Below are 12,184 nucleotides of genomic sequence, written 5' to 3' on the forward strand. Positions count from 1 at the left end.
ACTCCAAATTGCTCACCTTCGTGAAGCGCTTACCTTAAACCAACCAAGTGCAGTTGCTGGTGGGGTTCAAAAATATGGCCAGGCTGTTGGGCAGACAATCTCATAGGCGTCCACCACACTTTCAAATTCATTAGTTTCTAAGAAAAACATATAATCAAAATGGACTATTTCAAATGTATCAATGGTCATCTCTATAAAATATAAAGTCTTCAAAGCAATAATCTGCAAATTTATTTTTCGTAATTCATGGTACCACTAAAAAATTTCCAAAGAAATAAGATTGCTTTGTTTTAAAAATAAACTTATTTTATTATGTGATAATGTTGACAGTTTACATAAACAACACCATTTAGAACATGCAAAACAATTATAAAATTACATTTTAAAAAGATACGAAAATCTTTGAAGTTCTTTCTTGATATGGGACCTACTAAATTTCAAGAGACACCATTTACATTTTAGAATCAAAACAAAATTCCTAAGCCTGGGTTGGCTTAAGAGAGTCCATTGGTCAACCAGCAACAATTCAGGGTAGGAACCTTTATAGCACTGTGTTTTTGTTTTTAAATACTATTAACAAGCATTTGTTTCAAGCACTTTGGCATCAAAGAACACCGAGAAAAAGCAAGGGCATAAATGAGCCCAAAAGACTTTTGAGAATAAAGCATATGCAACATGAATCAGTTGGATATAATCTTGTTTCAAGGATGGCTATTAAGTCAGAAGAAAAATTGACTTAGAAGATGATTAGTTGTTTGGCTTAGTTCTTAATACATTTGAGCTATTTCTGTGAAGGCAGCCTCATTCTCAAAACACAATGTGTGATAGAAGGTGATACACAACTTCACCTTTTGTCTGAATTCTCCACTTCACTTTGTGTATGAAGTCTACACTGCAAAGAAAAATTTGAAAAGATTCTGGAAAAAAAGAAGCTGCTTGGCTAACATCACAACAGCCAAAGTACAGCAATTTGGGGACATCTTCTATTGGTTTTCGTAAATTACCCACCCGATCAATGTAGAAAGTTTCAGTTTCTATGGAATATTGGCTAAATGGAGATTTAGCTTTTTCAGTGTTTTTTTTCTTTTTAATTGCTTTTATATATATAGAAAGAGAGAGAAAGAGTGCAAGCTGGGGAGAAGGGCTGAGGGAGAGAGAGAGAGAGAGAGAGAGAGAGAGAGAGAGAGAGAGAATCTCAAGCAGGCTCCATGCTCAGTGTGGAGCCTGACATGGGGCTTGATCCCACAACCTTGGGATCATGACCTGAGCTGAAATCAAGACTCAAAAGCTCATTGTCTGAGCCACTTAGGTGCCCCTAGCTTTTTCAATTTTAAAAGAGTCTTTATTAAATATGCTATGGAGTTGAAGGAACATCTGGCGAGATGGTCCCAAGTAGTAGATTCTTATGGTCGTGATTTCATTGTAACAACATCCACCTGAGAGCCATCAGGAAGAAGAAAAATGAGGATATGGTCATGAGCCGTGTCTGCTGGGCTCTGCTGTGCTATCACTGACCACTGCTCTGGAATAAACAACCTCTCCCAGTGCTATCATTTATCCCTTAGTGAGTGCAAACACTTACCTGTTTATTTTTTATTTTCCATCGTTATTCATTACCCTAGCTATGGGGAAAACCTGTTTGCTTTACTAATGTAGGAATTTATTCATGTCAATGAGAATTTACAAAAGAGCAAAGAAACATAATAGAGGTCAATGCTATAGAAAACACGATGGTAACAGTAATATAAATCCAGGACTCTGCCTTCTGAGTGTCTGCAGAAAAATAGCCCCGGCATCTCAGAGTCTTGGCGAAACACAGTTTAGTATAAAGTCCTGAGCTATATTAGTGAGTTAAGCTGCACCCACTCAGATCAACAAAAATGACAGTTAAGAACACAAACTGAAATTGGGTAAATCTCGGCTCCAATTCTAGCTCCACCAATTCCAAACTGTATAAATCAGGGTTATATTATTTAACTTTTTTGTGTCTGTTTCCACATGTGGGAAATGAGGATCATGATAGATGTCTCATAGGTTCTTGAAAGGCTTAGAAGAAATGATATACTTGAAACTCTTGGCCCATGGTAAGTGCTGGATAAATGGCAGCTTTATGATTAATCCAATTCCTAAAATCTAAACTCCTTTTCACTTCTATTTTTTATTCGACTAGTAATCCTGGTAACAAAACTTGAAGTGGAAGTTTATTAAAATGTCTTAAGTGAGCGCTTTTTCCCAATTCCGAAACAATACTGAAATTACCTATTATTACAAAAATAGTAAAAAACACAGACTAACATTACAAACAAAAAGTAAATACATTATTTAAAATTCATTTCTCCTGACTGTTTTCCTGAGACACATTCTGTCCATTTTCGAATGAGCAAGGCATTTTGCAGCTTGCACCAGCCTGGAGTGAACCTCATGGCCTGGAGAAATAAGGGAAAAGAGAGCACGCTAGTTAAAAGAAAAAAAAAAAATCTAGAGCCAATAGTTTTGTTTTCCATTCATTAATGATTAGCGTCATCCTGTAATAACTTAGGGGAACATACGATTTCTCGATAAGCATTTACTATACCCCACACACCCACTGGGTGTTTGGTGGGGGGGGGGGGGGGGGAAGGAGATGCTTTACGCTGCTGGCAGAGCTAGGGAAAGTCACTGCTCTCTCTTGCTGGCTATGAACAAGGAAGCATGTGGCTCCCATTGCTACTGCCATGACTTAAGGGGAACCGGCCAAGGATGAAGCCAACTCTTCGGTGAGCGAGCAGAAAAACAGAAATAACGTTTCCCCGTGTGGGAGCCTCTCGTTCACCGAAGTGTGCAGAGTACCGTTCCTCCGGACTGCCAGTTCACATGAGCCAACACATTTCCTTCATTTGAAATCCTTTCGATTGGGTTTGACGCTATCACAGCCAAACTACCCTAGCCGATTGTACGAGCCCTGATCCATTTGCCCCCTTGGAGCCATTCTTTGTCCTGCTCTGAGCTCCCGGGGGGGCTGACACATCACAAGGGCCCCCTTGTCTCCTGGATCCTCATTGGGTTTGGCTAATGGGAGGCTCCTGCTGAAGATCTGAAGCAGGTGGTGAGACAGTTTGGGAAGTTTTTTTCTTCATTTGCTCCTCTTCCTTGTTGAGGTTCCGGCAGTGACTACTTCTAACCGCAGGTACAGCTCCTACAGAGTATAGGCCCTCTGGTGGCCAGCCTCTCAGTGCCAAGGTAACCTTCCCGGGCCCTTCCAGGCAGGGGAGGGGAGCAGCCTCCTGCCAATGTTAGGCTCCAGGAGCCTTGAAGTTCCTGTGGGTCCCTCAACCCTGCCCTCCCAGTCCCTCAATAAATCTTGCTGTTCGATCCTGCTGGGATCCTAACTGATGTAACGTTGAAAGGGCTTAGAACAGCGTTTGGCCTATGGTAAATGCTATGTAATTGTGGTTATGATTAAAACGTAGCTATTGTTTTTTTTCTTCAGTGTGAGATATTTAAGCTACAATACCTCTTCCTTGTGCCCAAAAGCAAGGAAGAAAAAAATATAAAGTCACCACCACAACCATGTACAATTAGAAAGCAGGCTGATTTCAGTAAACTAGAAAAAGTGTATAAAAGTCCTCTTTCTGCATGCCTGTCAATGTGCTAACATGCAAAAGAAAGATATGAGAGTCTTTCATTTCGCTTCAGATTCTATGAAAAAAATCAATTTACTTTCAGATGTTTCTAAGCATAATTAAATTCGAATCATTGATTTACTACATAAAGTTAAGCCCAATCTCACCTGGTAACTGTCACTTGAATAGTTTCTTGCCTACCAAATTTTTCATACTTACCATTAAGCAATACTAGTTTCTTGAATATCTTCATTTATTGGAGTTATATCTTTACCAAGAGTTTCCATTTCTTCTTCCTTCTTTCTTCTTTTGCGACGCCTCCGAAGAGGGCTTGGAAGATAAGGTGTTAGAAGTTAGTATGGACCTGTTAATTCATATGAACACAAAATTAACCATCAAGAGGGCCTCTGATCTTATTTCTAGATGGTTAAAAATTTGTAGGTTCATTTTTTTCTTAACTATTTTAAGTTCTCTTTTAACCTGTCTCTTTTTCTAGGCTCCCATGATAGCCACAGTAGGCAAAAGTGTGAATAGAGTTACCAAAATAGAAAGAATAGGGTACCTGGCTGTTGATGGAGCTTGGTTAGCACAAGAAAAATGTTCAGGACACGTCATTTTACAAAACAGACTAATAAGCATTGTGTAGTATGTGAATAAGGAATAACACAAATTGGAAACAGATATAAGAAAACCAAGAGGGTGAAGATAGCCTCAGGATTTGTTAATTAAGCTTATAGATACATTAAAAAATGTGTTAGATCCTCTGGGTTATAGTCCAATTTCTTAAAGTATAATGCAAAATTGATGTCATAATTAATTTTCTCAGATCTGTCCAAATCTGCTGTTATAAAAGCTCTTTTTTTTTTTTTTTTTTTGCCATTTGGAAGGTAAAAAAATTTTTTAAATACCCTGCAATTTTATAGCTACAAGGAATCTTACAGATTACCTGGCTTAATCTTTCTGTTTTACAAAAAATAAAATTCAAGTTTAAAGATGTTAGGAAATTTGTCCAGGGTCCCAAAGATATTGAATAGCAGAGTTGGGATAAAAATCCAAGACTCTAGAGTCCTAGTAGCTATGCTGAAGTTTTTCTGTGAAGAAAGGAGTCACAGGACACCCTCTTTGGTGTGCCCAGTAGCCCAAAAGTAAAGGGAGAAGTTCAGGAGGCTCAACTAGCTTCGCAAGACAAGAACACAGCATGTTAAAAAAAGTCTTTTTAGCATACTCTGTCGGAGTCCCCGACTGATACAAATTTTGATAGCTTCACGAAAGAAACTAACTTAAGTGTATCAAAACACTGTCTCAGAGAAAAAAATCAAGGTGTTTCTTGATTTCCAAAGTTGTGGTACATCATGAAAAGTAAAAACAAGAAAACCAGTGCAATCATCTTTTGTAAATAAAATCCATTATTTTACGGTGGCCAAGGGGGGAAAAATGTTTTTGTGTGTTTATCTCTACCTTCCTAAGTTACTGGGTCATGATACAATGTAAGGTAATAAAAGTCTTAGTTTGTCTGCTAACAAACCCACATAAAACATGATTGACTTTAAGACTACATAGCTGGCTTTTTTTATTAAGATGTAGTTGAAACATAACATTGGATTAATTTCAGGTGTACAATGATTACATATATATATATATACACACACATATATATATACACAAATACATATTACATATATGGCAAAATGATCAACACAGTAAGCTTAGTTAACATCTGTCAGCACACACAGCTACAAAATTTTTCTTCTTGTGATGAGAACTTTTAAGATCTACTCTCTTAGCAACTTTCAAATATACAATACAGTGTTGTTAGCTACAGTCGCCATGCGGCACATGACATCCCTAGGACCTATTTATCTTATCCTCCAGCTGGAAGTTTGTACCTTTGATCACCTTCATACTTTTTGCCCTTCTTCTTCTTCTTCTTCTTCTTCTTTTTTTAATGAAGAGTTTTATACATATTTTATTTTTAAAAAATGTTTTTAATGTCTGTTTATTTTTGAGACGGAGAGAGACAGAGCATGAACAGGGGAAGATCAGAGAGAGAGAGAGAGAGGGAGACACAGAATCTGAAGCAGGTTCCAGGCTCTGAGCTGTCAGCACAGAGCCTGACACAGGGCTCGAACCCACAAACTGCGAGATCACAACCTGAGCCGAAGTTGGATGCTTAACCGACTGAGCCACCCAGGCGCCCCCACATTTTATTTTCAATGATAATAATTATGCTCAGTAAAATGACAAACGCCGTATATCATGTGTTTCATTGTAAGTAGACACTTCGCTGTAAGTGATTTATTTCAATCATAACAAAAAGGAAAGAAGAAAGATTGGAAGGAGGGAAAGAAGGCAAGAAGAAAAGAAATCGCAAAATAAAAATTTCTCAGATTTCCTTAAAATGATACTAAAAAAAAAAATACTTACTGACAGCATGTGCAGACACCGACCACCAAGATGATAAAAATCACCATAACTACTATCAGACAAATCACCAAAATCTGCCCTCTATCTCCTCTGAGGTAAAACAAGTCAACTCGCTCACATCTTGCCCCAGTGTAGCCTTCATCACAGCTGTGAAAATAAAACAACAAGGGAAACCGTGCAAGACTTTTAAGAACCTCTACTATTTCTTTTTTTGAAGGAACTAACACTGTTGTCATTTACTGGAATTAATAAAGGGCTCAGTTCCTTTAAAAAAAATTTTTTTTTTTTTCAAATAAAGCTGGATACCGCTGTGTTCACAAGTAATTTCACTTTCTTTGCTTCGCTGAAAGCCTGTCATCACTTGAACATTCGCAACATGGCTAATTTAAACAAACAGAGGCAATCACAATTTACTAAAACTTACTTTAAAATTTTAGATTCTGAGTTGGAAAGAGAGGAGATGGCAAAAATCCCTCCGTGGTGCCCCCAGGCGCTTAAATACCGCCATGACAAGGAACTCAAAATCCCCACGACCGCCCATGTCATTGGAGGGCAGTCAATGTGCCCAAGTCCTCCTGCTCCAAACTGTTAGAAATTATACTGTTTCATGTGATCACACGCGGTAACGTGTGTGAAAGTTCATAGACCGATAGCCTATGAACTACATAGAAAGCTCCGTAAATGTTCTTCCACGGGATTCCTTTCTCTCTCTTAACTGCCACCCACCAGTTCTGATTCTTCTGCTCACAGTGGCCACAGATTACGTGATGCTCTTCACCCCTCCAACTAAAACCCCCCCAAAACACAATAGGTCTTGTCCTCTCCAGCTCCTTTATTTGATGCTCAGAGGCCCATTTTCAGACGTGCATACCGTTCCCTCCACTGTCCTGTAAATGGCCCCTTTCTCTGCGGCCCTCATAAAGCGCAGTGGCCACAAGTCAAGGAATCTCCAAGAGTGACTTTCACTCTCCTCCATCTCTCAACATTTTATCGATACAGCCTTAGGATTTACCCCAACCCGGCAGATTCCCGTTGTCCAAGCCAAGGCTTGTCTGAGCAACACTCAGCTAAAGGCTCAGTGATTTGGGGACTATCCACAGTATTCTCTGAATCCCATTAGACGCTTAAAAGGTACGTAAGAAGTTTGAGGACGCTGCAAAACTGAAATCATATGTTGTAACATCAGTACCTTTGCATTAGCAAATATCTTCCCTTTTTCTCCTCAGACTCATTCAAAACAAAAGAGATAGTGGTCATATACATAATTGCTTAAATCCCCAAAAGATGAAATCCTGTTTCTTAAAAAGATTTCTGTGTTATCTCGGTTGTTTATTTATTTAGTTATTGTTTTATTTCGTTCTCTTTTTTTTTGTTTTTGCAAGAAAGGATCTACTGCCAGATCATTTTCTGGTTCGTGTTTGACAAGAGCAGTGCAGTTAATTCCCACAAAGCCTATCCTGCACAAGGAAGGAGATCCCATAATGCCAACATTATCGCTGATATAATGCTTGAGACAACAGCACGAAGAAACATCTGGCATGGTCACATCCATACAGAAAGGTGACGATCAGTGCAAGCTGTAGAGAAACGATACCTGATGGCGTCTATTGCAAGAAAACCCCCGCATACGTGAGGAAAATTCCTTCCTGGCAAGGTCAAAATAACAGGAAGAGAGCTTAGAAAGATCTTGAAACATCAAAAATCTCTTGCACATAGAACTGGAACTGGTGGGGAGAATCACTTTTTATTGCGTGTGTGGGAGGGAGATTTTTTTTTTTAAAGAGTTTTTTTTTTTTTTTTTTTTTAAGGTCATAATGAAAATCTTACCAATATATAGAGTCTCTTCCAATTAGCTTAAGGGCTTCTCTAACACATTTACTAAATCTGGCATTTTTAAACAATAAATTTGCCCATAAAATACACAGAAATTACTTGCTGCTCTTTTAGAATGTTTTTTGTCTTTTTTTTTTTTTTTTAAATTATTATTATGGCTCTGGGTTCAGTGGTGTAGCCGTGCTTTAATTGAATTTCTCAGTAAGCAGGATTTCCTGCAAAAGCTATAACCCAATGAGGCCAGGCCAGAAGGCCAACCTTTGCACAGGCAGTTACCATGGCTCTCATGTTATTTCACTTCTCATCAAACCAATAACATGTCAGCTATGGTCATTTCAATGGGAAAAGAAGAGGCAAAGACTCCAAGATCCTAGCAGATGTTTATGAAATGCTGAGTAGCTGAATACATCAGTTTTTATTTAGTGAACATCTTATAGCATTTAAAATCACTTTTAAAGACACCCATGACCCTTCAGGATTCTGAAAAATCAGAGTTAGGATCACTGTCCTGAAATAATCACCAGACACGGTTGTAAGGGATTTGTAACTATTAAGTCAACTGATCCTTCCAACAACCTCTGAGGCAGGTGTCGTTATTAACCCATTTGGAAGGTGGAGAAACTGAGAGTATAGAGAAATTCAGATTCAAACTGTTTGACTCTCAAGTTGATGCCCCAAGCACATGAAATACTGCTTAAATGAACTGTACCACATAGATACGTGAAGATACGTATCTGGAAAGAAATCATTCCCATTCCAAGAGAATACTAAGAAGACTAAGGGGATTTGAGTTATTTGAGATGCACACTTTTTTTTTTTTTTTAATGTAAAAGCAGGAGTCCACAAACTCCTGTAATTCCAAGCAAAAGGAGATACTTGTGCTTTTCCAAGCTAGTGGAGTCACCAATGGCAACACAGCTTTGCCCGAATCTGTGCTATGACCAGTCACCTAAAAGGTCAGGCCCAGGTCACATACACCCTGCTCCTCAGCAGTACAATTTATGGAACACCTACTCTGTGCTGGGTACGACAGAAAGTATTTTTGCTTAATGAATTCTCCTGCTTTATTTTCAACACTTAAGAAGGAGATATTATTACCCCCTTTTACAGATGATAAAACTGAGGCTCGGGAAGGGTAACTGACCTGTTGTTAGCAGTTCTTCTGGTACAAACAAAACCTTAACTTGGGTCTACCTGGCTTCAAAATCTGTGTGCTGGCTTCTCTGCTCTTCTCCTTGCTATTGATTCTGCACCATTTAACCACGAAGAAGCTGTTCCTGGCTCAGAGTAAGGCCTTGGTGTTGTCAGCGTAGCATTCGATGCGCCATGCTAGAGGGACTTCTTCATTTATTCACCACTCATTTCCTGAGCACCTATTAAAATTCTGACACTGCGCTTGGCACTGGGACACAAAAACGAATACGCCCCGAGACCCGCCTCTGGGTGCTCGCAGACACGGAAGGGACACTCACGGGGACCAACAGCTATGCTCCAGAGGAAAAGAGCTTTCATGGAAGGGAGACTAAATCTCAGAGACAGGACGTCTAACACACCTGAGTGTGTGTCTGAGAAGAGGGAAGTCAGTGCAGGGATCCAGGAGGAGCTGCGGTCTGAGCTGCATCCAAAACATCAGTGCGAATAAGCTTTCCAGACTAGCAGAGCTTGTGTGATAAACCGTGGAAAGGAATGTGGGATTTCAGAGGAACAGCTGGGAATATGATGAGAGATGTGGCTAGAAAGGTAAGCCGGAATCAGAGGAGCTGTGGAGACCATGGAAATGAGTCTTAACCTCACACTGAAGGGGACAAGCTGTGTATCGATCTTAGGCAGGGAGATTACATATTGCGGTTTTCATTTTAGAAGGCAGCAGGATTAAAGGACAATAAATCTGCAGACGTAGGGACAAGTTAGATAAATGTACTGGGTTAAAGGGCATTAATATTTTCAAAACGCAATATATTCTTCTAAGCCAGTGAGCAATTAGAGGAAATTAAAAAAAAAAAAACAAAACTCTATTCTTTCCCAACACACAGCATACACACACACACGTTTCCCTTATTTCCTTACATTAGCAATTCTTATCCTCTCAAAGTATTATCCAGTATATTTATTTTTAAATTAAATTTAATTATAATTAAATTTTTATGAAGTCCATGACCCTTAAATGTTCCACTAAATTAGGGTTCCGAATCACTGTTTTGAGACACTTATGAAAACAAATGTATACCAAGGGAACGACACATAAAAACATAAACATTCTACAAACTTTAAGTCAAAATTATAAACAATCACCCTGCTCATCTTTCAGAAAAGGTCTCAGAGAACACCTAGATATCTCTTCAGATATCCTAGAAGGATATCTCTTTAGAAGAAAATAGAGGATATCCTCTCTAGATATCCTAGAAGGATATCTCTTTAGAAGAAAATAAATATTTTGTAAGTGCAAAAAAGTTGTTTGTGCCTGAATAAAAACTAAACTTGGAATCAGTCTACTAAGAGGCAGAAAGAGCACTTTTCTTCCAATTCCCTTCTGTAATAAACAGGCTTTGCAAATAAATCTCTGCTTATAAGCAGGATTAATTTCCTTGTACTTAATTGACACCTGCAAAAGTAACTTTTAATTTGGCAGAAAATCCTTCATATTTACATTAACTGCAAACCACCTAACACATTCCAGAAGAATTTGCTTCCATTCAAACCACCTGGGAGATGAATGGAGCTGAAAAGCATCCTTAACACTGGACAGAAAGTTCTGCTTGCTTGCGTAAGGCAGCAGAGGACACAGCCTGGGAGCTGATCTGGGTTCTCGCAGGCTCCTATTTCAGAAGGAAAGTGTGTGTCAGTTTCTCCATAAGTGGCTGCAGAAAGGGTCCCTAAACAAATGGCCGAGGGCAGGACCAGGGGAGCTGTGTCCTGACACAGAGGACTCGGTTAGCTCAGACTTCCCGGCGCTGTCAAGTCCACGGCCAGCACTGCTCTGCAGCCCTCTGCCTGCTGGCTCAGGGGTCCACTTACACGCAGGAGGGCGTCTGCTCGGCCACCACGAAGCGACATCTCCCTTTGATGCAGTAGTGCTTGTATTGCTTGGGGCACCGAGAGAAGTGGCCTTTCCGCTTCGATTGCATGGTGGTAGCTGACAAATGAGAAAAAGCCCAATAAATCAACTCACTTTAGATACACATTTATTTCTATGTGGAATCATATTCCCCTCTTTGCTGCAGGTTTTTCAATAGGAGATACTCCTATAGAGTATCCCTTTCTTTCAACACTGGGATAAAAGCCAGACTTTTGTGGTCCCCAAATAGCTCTATCAATAGGGTAATGGGGATCTTGGTGGGAATGTTTCATATTTAATTTTTTTTAATGTTTATTTATTATTGAGAGACAGAGAGAGACAGAGCATGAGCATGGGAGGGGCACAGAGAGAGGGAGACACAGAATCCGAAGCAGGCTCCAGGCTCTGAGCTGTCAGCACAGAGCCGGACACGGGGCTCGAACCCACCAACTGTGAGATCATGAGATGAGCCGAAGTCGGATGCTTAACCAACTGAGCCACCCTGATGCCCTGGGAATGTTTCATATTTTAACAAAGATTGGTGCCCAACATACCTCTTAGAAACCTTGGTGTTGTTTAAAGGGGGAAGCATAGTTTTTGTAAGAGAAGGCTATTCTTTCTGTGAAGGTTATCGGAGCCATGGGGCACATGGCATTAAAAAAAAGAAAAGGCCTTTTTTCCCCTTCCCTTCCTTTCCCTTCCCTTCCCTTAAACATGCATGTAGCAGTAACCAAGTGCTAGATACTGGTCATCTTCTCTCTCTCTCTCTCTCTCTCTATATATATATATATATATACACACACACATATATATGTAACTATCATAACTATAACTATATATATCATATATAGTACTTATATATATATCTACTATATATAGTACTACTATATATAGTTATAATAGTTATATACATAATAGTTAATATATAGTAACTTATTTAATGCTCGTAACAGCCTTGTGAGGTAAGCATCATTCTTATCTGCTATTTATGGATGAACAAAGCACAACACATGGAGGCTAAGTCATCTTCCAAGATCACACAGCTAGGAAGTGTCGAACTGAGACTCAGACCCAACAGGTCTTGCCCCGGAGTCCATGCTCTTGAGCTCTCCACTCTGGCACTCTGCCAAGTCAGCCGTTCAGCAGGTAGCTGTCATCTGCTCTCAGCCTGATGCATCCAGAAGTCACGCTTGCCTAATAGGAGATTCTCCCTCTCATTTAACCCCTCAATGGTTTCTCTTGCTCTAAAGAAAGAGGAAGATACTGGAAG

General features: G+C 39.6%; 1 protein-coding gene across 1 annotated transcript in view; it reads right to left on the minus strand.

The window, feature by feature from the left end:
* Positions 1 to 229: 229 nt before the first annotated feature.
* The window catches only part of BTC (betacellulin), a 46,597-nt gene continuing 34,642 nt past the window's right edge, over positions 230 to 12,184 (minus strand). The window contains exons 3-6 of the mRNA XM_049630650.1: positions 10,875 to 10,992; positions 6,027 to 6,173; positions 3,822 to 3,932; positions 230 to 2,426 (exon numbers count right to left, since the gene is read on the minus strand). Coding sequence (XP_049486607.1) covers positions 3,824 to 3,932; positions 6,027 to 6,173; positions 10,875 to 10,992 — 374 coding nt within the window. The 3' untranslated portion in view covers positions 230 to 2,426; positions 3,822 to 3,823. The remainder of the gene's footprint in view (positions 2,427 to 3,821; positions 3,933 to 6,026; positions 6,174 to 10,874; positions 10,993 to 12,184) is intronic.

The sequence above is a fragment of the Panthera uncia genome, chromosome B1 (genome assembly GCF_023721935.1).
Source record: "Panthera uncia isolate 11264 chromosome B1, Puncia_PCG_1.0, whole genome shotgun sequence".
Classification (NCBI taxonomy): domain Eukaryota; kingdom Metazoa; phylum Chordata; class Mammalia; order Carnivora; family Felidae; genus Panthera; species Panthera uncia.